Source organism: Panicum virgatum, chromosome 5K, assembly GCF_016808335.1.
Source record: "Panicum virgatum strain AP13 chromosome 5K, P.virgatum_v5, whole genome shotgun sequence".
NCBI lineage: Eukaryota > Viridiplantae > Streptophyta > Magnoliopsida > Poales > Poaceae > Panicum > Panicum virgatum.
The window spans coordinates 47250750-47266136 of record NC_053140.1 but is presented as its reverse complement, the minus strand read 5'-3'; the positions used below and the strand labels follow the sequence as shown (position 1 = coordinate 47266136).

General features: G+C 49.0%; 3 protein-coding genes across 5 annotated transcripts; 2 read left to right on the top strand and 1 right to left on the bottom strand.

The window, feature by feature from the left end:
* Window positions 1-3775: 3775 nt before the first annotated feature.
* On the top strand, window positions 3776-5975 carry LOC120707921 (putative F-box/FBD/LRR-repeat protein At5g44950). Of its 2 annotated transcripts, XR_005689173.1 has the most exons (4): window positions 3776-4877; window positions 4978-5118; window positions 5209-5629; window positions 5731-5975. XR_005689173.1 is itself a non-coding variant. In XM_039992983.1 (3 exons), the coding sequence occupies exons 1-3, from the start codon at window positions 3825-3827 to the stop codon at window positions 5569-5571; spliced, it is 1557 nt and encodes a 518-aa protein (XP_039848917.1). In that variant the 5' UTR covers window positions 3776-3824; the 3' UTR covers window positions 5572-5975. The 2 variants fall into 2 exon arrangements, 1 of the variants encoding a protein (XP_039848917.1); XM_039992983.1 differs by having other exon boundaries at window positions 5209-5975.
* A 1029-nt stretch (window positions 5976-7004) lies between these two features.
* Window positions 7005-8879, top strand: LOC120707920 (F-box/LRR-repeat protein At3g26922-like). The gene is made up of 3 exons (XM_039992982.1): window positions 7005-7925; window positions 8024-8161; window positions 8259-8879. Exons 1-3 carry the CDS (start codon window positions 7080-7082, stop codon window positions 8637-8639), a joined length of 1365 nt encoding a protein of 454 aa, XP_039848916.1. The 5' UTR covers window positions 7005-7079; the 3' UTR covers window positions 8640-8879.
* Window positions 8880-10581: 1702 nt separating this feature from the next.
* Window positions 10582-15387, bottom strand: LOC120707918. 2 transcript variants are annotated; one of them, XM_039992979.1, is made up of 7 exons: window positions 14531-15383; window positions 13719-13958; window positions 13002-13091; window positions 12315-12464; window positions 11890-12014; window positions 11440-11569; window positions 10603-11356 (listed from the first exon to the last, which is right to left on the bottom strand). In XM_039992979.1, the coding sequence occupies exons 1-7, from the start codon at window positions 15137-15139 to the stop codon at window positions 11231-11233; spliced, it is 1470 nt and encodes a 489-aa protein (XP_039848913.1). In that variant the 5' UTR covers window positions 15140-15383; the 3' UTR covers window positions 10603-11230. The 2 variants fall into 2 exon arrangements, 1 of the variants encoding a protein (XP_039848913.1); XR_005689172.1 differs by lacking the exon at window positions 11890-12014 and having other exon boundaries at window positions 10582-11356; window positions 14531-15387.

The following is a 15387-nucleotide window of genomic DNA, read 5'->3' as shown; positions in this document are numbered from 1 at the left end:
ACCGATAAGTCACGTAAATAAGTGTAGCCAGAGGCACATGCTCATGGTCATGACAGTCAGCTGTTGTTTAATTCATTCGATTCGCCACATCAAGCTCATTTGGATCCAAAATGAGAGCGAGCGTAATTGAAGGACAAGAGTACAAGACATTTATTCGAGGAGCAATGACCTTTTCCTAGTAATAAAAAGAGCCTGTTTGTCAGGGCTCCGGCTTCTCCAAAAACGGCGGCGGCTCTGGCTCCTCTAGTGGAGCGACTTCTCTGGTGGAGCTGGAGCTATTTTTGAAAACGTTTGGCAAAACAGCTTCACCTATTGAATTGAGGTTGTGAAATGTCCACATTGTCATTCCATATATTATTATTTTCTATTTTTCTTTTCTTTTTCTTTTTCTTTATTTTTCTTTTCCCTCTCTTTTTCTTTTTCTTTCCCTTTTCTTTTTTTCCGTCCGCTCCTTATCCAATCGCCCCCCGCCTCGCTGCGCCTCCTCCTTCTGCCCCACCTCGCCGACGGACCTCCCTCGCCGACAACAGCCTCCTCCACCGGCGCCGCCGCCTCCCGCCTCGTCCACCCGCGCCGCCGCCTCTCGGCCTCCTCCTCCGGCGCTGCCATCTCCCGACGTCCAACAGCGCTTCCTCCTACAGGGCCCTGGCGAGGGCAAGGTGGTCCAAGGGCGGGAGGAGCTCCATCTCCTCCGTTCCGCTCCAGAGAGCGGCGATTCCGGGGCTCCTTCCCCGGAGCTAGGGCCGGGCATTCGGGTTACCCGAAATTTTCGGGTCGGGTAGTTCGGGTTTTAGGAATTTCGGGTTTCCAAAAATGATACCCGAAATCAGTTGGGAAAAAGAAGAACCCGAAAATTCGGGTACCCGAAAATTCGGGTTCGGGTTCGGGTTTTACCCGAATTACCCGAAATTCTGGAACTCCACATATGCAGTATAAAATCAAATCAAATACACCCAACCATACATCCAGTTCACACGTCCAAACTGACAGTTCAAACGAAATTAACTAACACTTCACACGTCCAAACTGTGACAGTTCAGACTTCACATATCACAATTAATAAACATAGTTTTGAAGCACACAAATCAAATCATAGATGAAAAAATAAATCATTTCGGGTTGTTCGGGTATTTCGGGTACCGTGGCCCAATACCCGAACTACCCGTATTAATTTCGGGTACCGTGGGTTGGAACCCGGATTAGGTTTCGGGTTTTTCGGGTTCGGACTTTTCGGGTTCGGACTTTTCGGGTTCGGGCTCGGGTTTTTCGGGTTCGGATATCGGGTATCGGGTTTTCTGCCCAGCCATACCCGGAGCCGCTGTGTTGCACCCCATTTGGCAGCGCTCCGCGTGGAGCCGGAGCTCCTTTTGGAGCCCTGCCAAACAGGGCCAAAATAAAGAGGCGACCCATGTGCCGACTCATCCTCAGCTGACATGACATGATTTGTACTAGGTCGTCAGAGAACACATGACATGACACATTGACATCCATTAGCATTAGGAGTACAAGTGGATAACTCTTAGGTGCACCTCCAACCCTCTTTAGTTCAAAATATTATAACAATATTTTGAATTAAAGAGGGTTGGAGATGCCTCTAAGAGTCACCCATTAGCACCCTAACTGGCACGATTGGAATGGAGCCTTGGACGACGATCGAGGCAACAACGATCAGCACATGCTAGCTACTCCATGGCCCATGGGTGAATATGGCGGTGAGATATGGACTCTAGTGCCCTGTGTCAAGCAGGGGCGGAGCCACCACTAGGGCGAGCCCGGGCGGCCGGCCCTAGGTCCCCTTGGCCGAGCAGTAGAGGGTATCCTCAGATCTCAGTTCTCCACACCGCCGGGAAGGGAGCAAATCGCGGCAGCACCTGCCGGAAAGCGAGGACGACGCTGAAATTTGAGAGGAAGACAGGCAACCGCATACTGGGCCGAGACTTGGTGGCTCGTGGGCCGAGTATTGGGCTGCGGGACGCTTCAAACTTCAGCCCAGCGCGGCCTAGGGTTTGCGTGGGGTTTCGTGGCCGCTTGGCCAGCCGCCCAGGTCAGCCGCGTGACACGACCGCGCCCCCGGCCCCCCACCCGCCTGCGCCTGCAGCAGCTCGTCGCCTCATCCTCTGGCCTTTGCGCACCGTCGTCGCCCCATCGCCCCGTCCGATCGTCCGGCCGTCTCGTGCACCGCTGCAGACCGCCTCGGGCGGCCCTCGGCAGCAGCACCTCCCGCCGGCTGAGCGCACGGCGCGCCCACATCCCGCCTCTGCCCTTGGCGGCAGCACCTCTCGCCGGCCGCGTGCCCTGCGCCTGGCCGCCTGCAGCCTGCCTCGACCCTCGATGGCGGCGCCTCCTGCAGCAGCCCGCCTCCCGCCGACCAGGATTGGGAATTGGCTGATTCAATTGGGGATTTGGTCATTTGGATTTTGGGGGATTTTTGCAATATTGTTCATTTGGTGATGGATGGGGGAGCAGATGAAGCCGTTGTGGGTGGGGGAGATACAGCTGAAGATGAGATCAGTTCAAACAGCGGCGCCACAACTAGGCAATCAACTTCAATTCCAGTAAAGAAGAAGCGCTATAAGAAACTAGGTATTGCCAAATCTGTGCTTCATTATTTAACTTGATTAGTTATATTCAATTTACTGATTCAATTCATTAACTATGCACATTTGAAAAGCTTCTTTGTTTCTAGTAGTAGAAAGTCATCAAGTGATAGTAACTCGGGCCCAAGCACTCATGAAAATAGTAATGTTGCTCAATCTGAAGAATAAGAAGTGTTGCATTCACTAGAAACGGTACAAGAAATGCAAGCTGCTGAAAATGAAGACCAACCATCACATTTATTATTGATACTTCCATTATTAAAAGGTAACATCTTGATTCTTGTTGGTTGTTCTACCATTTTTGCTCAAAACATGCAAGCTGTCGTTAGGAGAGAAAATTTAGAGTATGAGTCCGCCCTAGGTGAATTCTCGGGCTGGCTTCGCCACTGGTGTCAAGGGAATCCCGAAAGTTAGTCGTTTTTGCAGAAGAGGGACAAGGTGCCTCATACCTCCGAAACGTTATAAAAAAACTTTGCTGATGATCAATAGGGTCCTAGAAAAAGTAACCATGGCGGGAGGCTATGTTGCATAATTATTCTACTAATGTCAACCTCGATCTTTTTTTTTTTGCAATTGAGGCTCTAGAGTAAAAATATGTAATTTATTGGGGGGGGGGGGCAATGGTACTTATAGCCATTTTACATTGTTCTGTATGTTTCTATATGTAATAGTTTGTATGTGTTAAATAATATTCCTATAAACTTCATTGAAGTTAGAAAATATTTAACTCGTAATAAACTTACATTTTGGAATGTAGGTAATATTACGTACCAATAATAGTTAGTATGTACCCTCGATCATAAATATAAATCCACGGATACTATACAACATCAAACTTTAACCTACAATATATAAAAAAATATTTTTAGATAGAAAGAGTTACATATTATGAAAATATGCTTTGTGATAAATAGTAACAACAATTTTATAAGCTACCACTCTATATGATTTTAAATTATTGATGATCACAAAGCTATAGTTTTTATTTATGATAGCCATAGCCAATTGCACCATTTGGGATTGAGAGGAACCTTCGCTGAACACATTTCCACGGAACAGAAAACTTGTCTGCCCGTCCAACCTGCCCCCCCCCCCCCCCCCCCCCCCCCCCCCGCTCCGCGCACACGTGTTAATTAGGGTGGACACATTCCAATCTCAAGCCAAGGAGCAGCCGATTCCTCCCCTCACACGCCGCCTTCGCGCACCAGAGCGGCAGGGGGAACAGGCATGTGTTGCCTGAGCCCTTCTTCGCCTTCCGCCTCGGCGACCTCGTCGCGGCGGGGTCAGATCGTCGCCTCAGAGTGGCCGCCGGGCCCGTCTAGCGGCTCGAACCCGCACCCCGAAGGCCCGCCGCCCGGGGCCGTGGATACCGACGGCGAGGAATTCGGCGGCAGGCCGGCCAAACGCGATCGCCCGGAGTCCGGCCGTGGGGATGCGGTTCGCACCGCGGATCGGCCGGCCGGGGACGGCAGAGACCGAATCAGCGATCTCCCGGACGCCGTCCTGCTGTCCGTCCTCTCCTTCCTCCCCCTCCGCGACGCCGGGCGGACGGCGGTTCTCTCGTCGCGGTGGTGCGGCCTGTTCGATCAATCCCTCCTCGACTTCAACGCGTGCCAGCCGTTCCCGCCGGAGGAAGGCCGCGGCTGCGACTGGTTCATGCACGCGATCACGGACATCCTCGCCGCCCGGCCGCGCGTCCGCATCCGGAGCTTCCGCTTCGTCATGTACGGGAGGGGCTTCGACGGCCGCCTCGACGTCGTCGACGGCTGGCTCGGCGCCCTCGCGCGTCACGGCCTGAGGGAACTGGATGTCGACATGTTCTACGCGGGCCCCAGGCCGACTCTCCCGGAATCCCTCCTCAAGCTCGCCTCCCTCGAAACCCTCAAAGTGTTCAACTGCAGATTTCCCAATGCCGGATCGGCGCCGGCGCCGCTGCTCCCCGCCCTCAAGATACTCGACCTATCCAATGTGGACGTGTCTGAAGAATCCCTGCAGGCCATTCTGTGCCATGGCACCTCCCTGGAGTCTGTGAAGCTCAAGAACATCACCGGAGCGGACAAGATTTGCCTTCGGTCCAAGAGCCTGACACGCCTGTACGGTGACTTCGGCGACTTGAAAGAGCTCGTCGTTGAGGACGCCCCAAACCTCGAAGAATTGGTGGGGATCGGTTTGCCGAGCGGCAAGGCGAAGGTGAAGATCGTTTTTGCGCCCAAGCTGCAGATGCTGGGGTATCTTGGGATCAGCGTCCGCCCACTCGTGCTGCATGACACAGTGTTTGATGTAATTCCCTTTCCCCTTCTGCTCGCCGCAGCTCTGATAATTTCGGATGGTATTCTCTGAAACGGTTCTGACTTCTGACTACATGTTCTGCATATTTCAGGGAGGGATCGTGCAGCTCAGGACACTGATGCACAGCGTCAAGACTTTGGTCATCCAAGTGCCCTTCTCCGAAAAGGGATACACCATCTTCGTTGCACAATTGCTCAAATGTTTCCCCTGTCTTGAGGCGCTCCACGTCGAGGTAATATTATGGTTGCGCTTAACTGCTTACCGGGCTCTGATTTGTGATGTCTCCATCTGATTATGTGTTAGCCACTCTTCATTTGTGCAGCCTGATAAGCGTTCCATCTCCCGGCGGGTTAATGTTGAAGAATGGGACACTGAAAATTCTATTCAGTGCATTGAGCATTCCATCAGCAGAGTGGTCTTCGAGTGTTTTGGAGGGGAAGACTGCCAGTGGGGGTTTCTGACCTTTCTGATATCGATGGCAAGAGCTCTGAAGCTTGTCAAGCTCTACTGTTGGACGGGCAAAGATTGGGCCAGTGATCAGTTAGAACTACTGGATCCTAAAAATAGAGCCTCCCCAGATGCCGAGATCCAGTTTTTCAGAATTTGTAAGCCAATCAGTGACCTTTACTTGTGCCATTGCTGCACTCAGCGATGCCAGAAGGAAAACAGAGTTGCTCTGATATAAGCTATTCAAGCTTCACATGCTGAATTCTGATGATAATTTGTAGTAGCAAAAGAATAAGGTGTTGTTACTCTCCCGATCTTGCTTGCAATTTCAGATGTTGACTGAAGGTTTCTAATTCCTTCCAGGGTGCATAAGTTGTGATATTTACCTCTGATGTAGGAGGAGCTGTTTATTTGGTTAGCGACAGGAGAACAATTTGTGTAGGTTGCAGATTAGCAAGTAGCAGGCTAGTTTTCTTGCTGCGCTGGTGTCCTGGTTTGTATCAACTAGCTAGTAAGATAGCCTGGTTTAGCGTGTAGGAGTATGAATAAAAAGATAGCTTGTAGTCTTGTACATAGGGGGGACATCTAATTATCTATATCCATGAAATTGCTGTCAGTTGCATGAGCAGTATTTGAGCACCAGGCACTTCAGTTTGTATATCATTGATTCTGGTCACCTTTCATATATGGTCTCTGTTTGCTATTTCAGTAACTGTCATCTTCTCAGCAGTCAGCAGTCGATTGTCTGTTCGTGGTTTACAAAAACAATTCTCTGAAAGAATAGGACGACTGTCGGCGTCAAGTCCAACTACATGTAGCATAGTATATTCATGTTCCCAAAACAGACCTGCATGTATGACAATATGATCCAATGCCACACTGAGATCATATAATCAGTATTTTTTTTACACCGTCTTTTATCTCTTCTCCTACTTTCGATGAAGAGCTCTCCCTCTCCCTGCACCGCCATGCCCTCGAAGTGCCCTGCGCTGGAGCACCTGAGGATTGGCATGTGCAGCTGTGACTGCGCCATTGTCCAGTCTACAAGTCTCAAGATCTTGACTAGTGAAGGAAACTCCGTTGCGCTCTTCACCGAGTACGCTCACAAGCTGGAGCTGCTATTGTCTCACTGTTATGTGCCGACTGCTGACAAATTTGCCATCAGAAACTGCCCATGTGTGTATGTGACCAGGAAAATGAAACAGCGCGGCATCTGTGTCTGAACTAGTGCTACGCCAAAAAAGTGTGGACGAAGGAGTGGACTGGGCTTCCGTTCACTGTGCCAGATCAAATGGAGCGTGGAGGTTTCGTTTGAAGCATGGTGGCCATGGCGAGGGAAGCCAATGCGAGGTCCGCTGAGTTGCTCAGGTGCTCATCTGGACCTTAACCATCATAATATTTGCCACCACGAGTGGTACGGCAGACGGTATACAATAATATTTGTACGAGGTGTCGAGGACTCGAGGTCTGAGTTTAACAAATTATATGTTTGGTTAAATGATTTTTTAATACTTGCCAAAAACTTCTAGAATGCCTTATATTTGATATAAATTTTGAACCCTTCACTCCTTTACATTCCATGACGGAGAGGGTAGTACGTGAGAATTTAGAACTTGAATGGATATCCAAACGGGCCCAAAACGAGATCTTGCTAAAAACCCCCAGGAGACATATCAAACAACCCCTCCAGTCAGCGAGAGCGCAGCAAAACCTAAGAAAGATATCACACGTCATCACCGGCCGGAGATGGCGGCGGACGTCGGCACGGACGTCCCCTGCGACCGCCTCAGCGACCTCCCGGACGCCATCCTGGTCTCCATCCTCTCCCTCCTCCCGCTCGACGAGGCCGCGAGGTGCACCGTGCTCGCCCCCCGCTGGCGCCGCCTCTTCTCCTCCACCCTCCTCCTCGACTTCGACGCCACCATGCCGGGCCGCCTCGACATAATCGGCGCCGGCAACTCCATCCTCGCCGCGCACCCGACCGCGCCGGTCCGCTCCTTCCGCGCCCGCTGGCGCTACACCCCCCATGACAAGGACCCATCCAGCGGCGGCTGGCTGCAGGAGCTCGCGCGCCGCGGCGTCGAGGAGCTCTATCTCGACCTCGACCTCCACCACTGGCATCAGAGGATCCCGGTCCCCCTCTTCGACTGCTCCTCCCTGAAGCGCCTCCGCGCGAGAGCTTGCACCTTCCCGGACGTCCCCAAGGGCAGATTCGGCGCCGCGCCCTCACCTCCCCTGGCACGCCTGACCGAGATCGAGCTATATCGGGTCGTCATCTCCGATGCCTTCGTGAACTTCCTGCTCTCGCAGTGCACGGCACTGGAGCTCCTGAGGAAGCATGGAAGGAAAAAGTGCGGCCGCGTCCATGTTCGATCTCCAAGCCTCAAGATCCTGAGCAGCGATGGCAACTTCGATAAGCTCTTCATCGAGTACGCTCCCAGCCTGGAGTGGCTGTTGGGTGAGTACATGTACCTGAAAGGACGAGGGTCGAAAGGGGTGTGCCTCAAGATTGCGCATGCGCCGAAGCTGAAGTTCATGGGCTACCTCAGCATGAACTTACAAAAGATTGAGATTGGGAAAACAATCTTCACGGTGAGCTTACTCTAGCACAACCCACTGATATGCGATCAGAAATTAGCTATGCGATATGCAGTTTTTGTCTGAATCAACGATTAATGTCATGTATGCAGGACCACCAAATTATTGTGAAGACATTGATGCCGAGCCTAAGGACACTTGCAATCGAAGTATGCTACACATATGAGGGGTACGTCGATTGGATCAAACTGCTCAACCTGTTCCCTTGCCTAGAGGCGCTCTACATCAGGGTAAGTTGATCTGGCTACTGCATTGTTTGTTGTTGTACCTGCTCACTGGTCTTCCATTGATCAACCTCTACGGCCAAAATTTGTTCGTGTTCTTCAGTCACAAACTCTGTCCAGGATCCTAGGCGCTGCATCAGAGTCGTGGGACGTGTTGAGACACATCCCCTGTGTCCATAACCACCTCGAGAAAGTGGTGTTCGAGGTTTACAGGGGGCACGAGTGGCAGCAGGAGATGGCCAAATTCCTTCACGGGAGAAGCAGGGTCCTCAAAGCCATGGAGTTCCACTGCATGCGTGGAAGTGATGGCGGCGAGGATCGTACAAAGCCACCGAGTGTAGAATGGGTCAGGAAGCAGCAGGAACTCCTCTGCCTTGACAGCCGCGCATCTAAGGATGCTCGTTTGCTCTTCTTCAGGGGTCAGCTGCCATTCAATCATTGGCATATTTGTCACCATGAGTGGTACAAGAGAGTACTACGATGAAATCTACGAGGTCTGAGTTGAACAAATCATGATTCGGGGTTAGAGTTAATGCTTGATTTTAATGGTTCTGATTGTTCCTGAGCTTTTTGGTAGGGGATTGATTGGTGTTTTTCAGTTGCCATGTAGCCTGAAATGTCATGTACTAATATGTTACTTTCTTTGTAGTTCGTCTTATCAGCTGCTAATTGCTGTTTTGCTAGCAATGGTGGGTGGTTCTTCAGGATAAATTGGATACTTATATTTTTTTCTAGTTCATGTATTTTATTTTGTTTCTTATCAGTACTTGGGAAAACGTTGATATGGTCTTCAAGACCATCAGTGAAGCAATGCTATCAGCTGCCACAAGCAGGTTTAAGTCTCACAAATCTTGCTTTGATGGTCAGACTTAAATAGTTAGTCCTTGAGTTCAACACTTGGAACTACTAGCCTTCCTTTGGGAACCAGAAGTCAACAGGTAGAGTTGATTTTTGGCTGGGGTTTAGGTGATGCTTCTATTTGCCATATGACCTGCAGTAACGAGATTTGTCACAAATTTCATATTACTTCACCCCTGATGACTGTTCATTTTTCGTCCCTTAAAATGAAACCTTATCGCAACGCACTCTGCAAGGCTAATAGAGAGATAGGAGCAGGTTTTCTCGGTCTCCTAATGGTGTGGGTGTAGCGAGCTGCCTGGCTGGTATCACGCTATCACCAACTGTTTGAAGGCTTGAGGAATCTCTTTTATACCATGCTGAAAGCGAGAGAACTAACAAACTAGCCGCGGGCGCGACGATCTCTTGCAAGCAAGACGGATCAGCAGCTTATGTATACACCAAGTAAGCATAGAACCTGTTTCAGATCGTGAGAAGGGGATAAAAGTCTACTCCAAACTTCATAGGACATGTTTGAGATCGTGAGAACGAAGGTAATAAAATGAGCACAATCAATAAATGTTACGAACTGGTGTGCTCCGAACGAGGGCTTGCAATCTGAGCGGCGATCTTGGGCAAGCTCCTCCGTTCGATCCTTCAGACATTCTCCTGGAAGACCCGAGGCAAGCGGCCGTCTGCTTTCTGGATGCCGTACATCTCGTCCTTCAAGACCGCGACGCCGTCCTTCTCTGCAACGCGTTGCATCGAAACCGAAAGCAGGCGACCGGGAAGATGAGAGATTTTCGACACAAGATCTCCTGAAGCGCCCATGACTCGTACGACGCGTCGTACAGGGCTCTGAACTAGATCAGCAAGGTGCATGCACTCACTCGACAGCTGAGCGGCGTGCTCCGGTGCCAGCCGCGCCGCGAACCCGAGGCCGCTGTAGTGGTAGAGCAGCGCGCCCTTGGCCTCCGCCGCGCTGCAACGGAACAAGCAGGGGTCAGTGCTCGCGACTCCTGTGTATAGGCGGTGCGGGCATGGACGCGGCTGCTTGCCGACGCCGTCAACGCGTCACAGCGACCTTCCGACGACGGAAGCGAGCAGGCCGAGGTCGTAGTCCCGGGAGTCGATGTAGTCGGCGCGGCTGACGAAGACAATGTAGACGCCGGGGCCGTGCTCGTCGGCGCCGGACGGGGCCAAGACCGAGGACATGGCGGCCGGCGAGAAGATGAGCAGCGGGAGCAGCAGCCGGAGCGCAGTTGTGGGAGCGATCTTCATGGTCGAGCTGGACTGGGTTGCCACTTGCCAGGCTGAAGAGCTTTCCGTGTGCTTATATTGGTGTGGTATTCGCCTATTCGGTTACGCATCGAACATTTATTGATTGTACTTCATAACATTCGTGAATGCAAGCGCTAGATCTATGCGTTACTTGAAACATAATCTGACAGAGCTAGAGGTCACTTTGAGAAGACAGAGCTAGTACCGCGCTCAGATTTGATACGGGAATTCGTAAAGTTTCTTTAGACAGGACTGTCAAATTTCACATAAGAACAAGGAGCCACGGAATGGGTAAAAGACGCAAGATATTTGTCAGCAGTGCCTGAATTGTCCGTGACACCAAGCTCAAGATGGTCTTCCATTCATTTTATCAATACTTGTACAGGAATACAAGATCGAAGTAAAAAAACACACCTACTAGTTTGTCTCAAAATTCAACAATGCAAACCAGACAGTGGTCAGGTGTGATGTCATATACCCAACACAAGACAATTTGGTTTCAACAATGTTGAAAACTTGAAATGCAACAGGTGGTGTTGGTCTTGCACCAAAAGAATGAGCTTCTGGATAAACGACTCCTTCCAGGACGGCATAGCTGCGCACAGGCAGTCAGGTCGCAGCAAGATGCGCTCGTGGCACTCCTTCATTAACTTCTAAAATATATGTTCAACTGCAAGTATCACAATCTCTTCGAGAATTGCGAAGAAGTATGCAAGTCTCTTGAGTGGGGAACAAAGCAGTTGACTTCTCTGCCCACATGGTGAACATAGCACCTGATTTGTCAAAGTTGAGGCTTACAGAGACAAAAACAAGCTGCAAGCTTGCAAGTTGCAACCAACTTCCACGAACTTTCTAAGGTTGGTCAGCTCAGAAGCCAATCCATGACTATGGAGCAAGGACATTAGTGATAGCCATATATACACTTGTATGTACAACTTCAACGCCAAAGTCAAGACATCACAACTCAAAACCACCATTCAGTTGAACTGATAAAGACGGCCTTCCAATGTTATTAAGAGGTGTTTCCAAGGTGATTACCACTCCAGAACTGCCCACTTGACCATTCCACTTGGATCGCCCAATCTGCCATGTAGGGATTTTCAGCTATAGCCAAAATAGAATCCTAGAATGAATCAATCAGAAATGTTTAGGCGTGGAGAGCTTACAGAGAGTGCGGTAAAAGCCGATGGATGCCTTGAGCAAGAGAGGCCGCACATCAAATTCAATTCCTCTTTCAATGAATGGACAACTTCCGCACGTACCCCAGGATCACTTCCTCCAAATGTAGGGCACAAACTGCCAATAGAACACCATGGACAAGTGTTAACACAGAGAAAATAAGGATTCGAAGAAACCAACATGGAACATTCAACAAGACTATTGATGAACAATGAAATCAGCATCTGCTAACAATTCCATCTAACAAGTATTGCCATTTACAGGATGAATGCAGCAAGCACAGCGTTTTTAGCACCACATGAACAAGGATGGCAAAAAAGAAATAATCATTTGTAGCCAAGTTACCAAAAACAATCCAGGCTAATAGGTGCTAACATGAAAAACTACACAATTGCTGAACATAAAATGCTGTTGTCCATATGTATTTAGAAAACTACCTGACTTGTATGCTGGGTCTGACCACAAGACCGGACCTTTTCCATGCCAAGGGTTGAGTAACTCCTAATGAAACAGACTTGTCGGGATATTGAAACATAGGAGTGAACTTTGTGCCGCGTTTATTCTTTAAAAAAGAAGACAGGACAAGAGTCAGATTGAACTCATCTGCCATTGTAACATATGTGAGCATGATGTGACCAATAAACATCATAAAATATTTCTGATCAACCATTGATTAGTTACTAGCTACGGTATATTACTGCCAGAATTAATACACATTGCCATTGTTTCGTGCCACACTAGGTACTAGCACAATTTGCAGGATAATCTCAAATTGACATAAGCAAACTGCCTTCCAGAGTGCATTAACTAAATTTTACACCACAATCGATTAATATAGGGAACATAAATATAAAATACTAACCTTGCAAGAAAAGCTCACTCTTGTTTCTCCAGGATATTTTCCATGAGCTTGAAGCAACCCACCAAATAACGGAAGAAAACCACTTGCTGATATTCCCTCACCAGCAACATATGTTAGTTGCCCATTAGGGAACTGCAGATCCATAAAAGACTGCAATAAAGAAAGTGTCATACTCAGCTTCATATGCACAAATAAAATGTAAGGAATCAAGGATCATCAAGCGAATTAAACTGGACTGGCTAGGACAATGCCTGTTGACAATTTTGATAGCATCACAGTAACATTATACAAGAACACATTTTAAATGTTTCAGAATACAAGTTAGGCTATCGTGCTCCTTGTCAATTACAGAAAAGATGGTACGCTAATTAACCTTAAAGTACAATTACGATGTCTTGCTTATTTGTCAAGCTACCAGGAAAAAAAGTAGCACTTGTAATTGAGGTACTGTGGCAAGATTTATCCTTTCAACATACAAGGAAAAGATCTCCCAAAAGATCGGAGTAAGTTGCTTTACTCTATCCTAACAGAACTCACCGGTCACTGGCCACTACAAGTAATCTGTATTATACCTAAAACAAACTCTTATGCTTGATAAATATCAGAAACAATCACCATTTTCTTCAGTTAACCTATGAGATTAAAATTAAAATACATTCATAAAACTTAAAAGAGAATGAGACTTACACAAGCAACTGGATTGAGACACATCATTGACATCATCAACCATCTTCTATGTTTTGACCATATAGCCGGACAGAGCAAATGAACTCCATTCTGTAATGGAATACCATGTTTAGTAATGTAAAAGCATAAAATATTAGTAAACATACACATTTATACATCAGATAAGTTAATCATTAGTTGCCATTCATATAATTTAGACAATGCCATAGCTGTTGATCAGCTTTGAAACATGAACATCATGCTTACTTTCAAAATAATACGAGTTTAAACTTTTTTAAAAAACAGCCACCCAAAATATAGCATCTTAAATGTATCCTGTCATGCACATGCAGTAACAAAAATTGATCTACAGTTCTTTTAAATATTGATCTACAGTTCTCGCTTAAAAATTGATCTACAGTTCCACACATGCTCATACATTGCAAACCTACCAGTACCATATTTATACATCAAATGCATCTCACTAGACTAGCAAATCTTAACTTAAATTTGCAAATCAAGGTAGAGCTGGTCTAAAATTTGATCTCTAATAAATGTAAAGACCATAACCTTGCCTATACAGAGGGGCAGACAACATTTATCGATGAAATAACAAACGAAGGGACCAAAGAAAAAAAATTGTCATACAGTGTAATTCCAAATAATCGATAAACCATCATAAGAGGAGGCTTGTCAAGAATGAACACTTTGGGATAAGGCAATAGAAAGGATCAGTACCTTGCGATCATAACCATACCAAAGCAGGTGTTGCTTTGATAGATGAACAGGCAAGAGCAGTGTAGAATCTCGAACGAATAGTAGAGGTCCCAACTGAACAAGGTAAAGGGGCGAGGTATCGTTTCCAGAAGTTGAACCACCACGTGAGGCCTCTAGCCTCCATAGGTCTCCACGTGCAACACCAGAACTCTCGATGTCATTACTCCTGGTGTTGTATGTTGCCGACATATTTACCGTACCCTATATAATTATTATCAAGAGTTGCAGCATCAGGACATCAGGTTCAATGTAACATGACTGGAAATTAGCAGGTGTAAAACAAATCCAAAAGTCTGGTACAAACATTTGATTGATTCAAATTGAAGACTAGTTTTAGCTTAATTACTTCATGTACAACCTTCAATTTATGAGGGAACGACCATATAAAGGCAATGATATCTGGGTTGTGCCTTGTGCGTAAGTTGACTTGAAGGTTGTACACGGTAATCTTAATTATTTTTGACAGGAGAAGGATAATTCAATGGCAGAGTCAAGAGTTACTGTAGCTTCATTCTATGAATTTCAATATGTGATCCTTCCATATCGGATTTACTGTGATGAAGATGATAGCAGTAACTCAGATTATAACTCGGTTCTAGATTCCTCTAGGTACCATGGCCAGGACAAGAGATATGCAAACCAGTTGGTAGAATGAATGCCTAAAATTGTGGTACTGTAACCACGAGCCCTGAACTACGATTGTGCGCCTAATTTGAGATGCAAACATCACCGACATGCTGTAATCGATAATACAAGCACGAGTTGGATCGTACCTTGGCTTTGTTAAAGTTTCCAAAAGTCCCAATCTCGCAGCCGAAACCCTCGTCCTCCTCATCCAAGTCGTCTCCGCCAACATGACCACTAACGCTCGACGCGGCCGCGCTCCCGGTCGCCGCAGCGGCTGCAGCCGCCGCCGCCTCGAGCGGGCACCTATCCACCGCAGCCCTCTCGACGGAGAGCCCTACCGCCCCCTCGCCCACCGAGGCCGCAGGGGGCAGGGGCGCCTGCGGCAGCGGCTGCTGCTGCTTGCGTCGCCGGATCTGGCCGTTACGGAACGGGACGGGCAGGTGCTTGACGGCGTGCTGCACGGCCCCGCCGACGGACGCCCCGAGCTCGGCGCCGGCCTGGCCGAGCCTCCCGCCGATGTCGATGACGGAGGAGACGGCGGCGGCGGGGAAGGGGAAGTCCTTCCCGCGGGCGGCGCCGAAGGGGACGACGGGGAGGTCGATGTCGAAGGGCATCCGCTTGTGCGGCGAGGCGGCGGGCGGCCACGGGAACTGCGGCGGCGCCTGCAGCAGGCCCGTGAAGCCCTGCGCGAGGCGGTCCGCGAGGTCCTGGCCGTGCCGCTGCACGCCCTCCCACGCCTCGAACGAGATCTCCATGCGCGGCACCAGTCCACCACCGCGGGGCCGCGGCCCGAGCTCGATCAACCTTCCCCCTCCTCGCTACGGCTCGGGCGACCAGCGATCGGGAAATCGAAGCGAATCAAAGCCGGCGAGAAGAGGGGAATCGGCGGCGGAATGGGGAAAGGCTGGGAGAAGAGGAGAGAGGAGGAAAAGCAGGTAGGTGGTGTGCGATGATAATAGTAGTGGCCGGGGATTGTCGCGCCGAGGGGTGAGGTGGGGGGAGG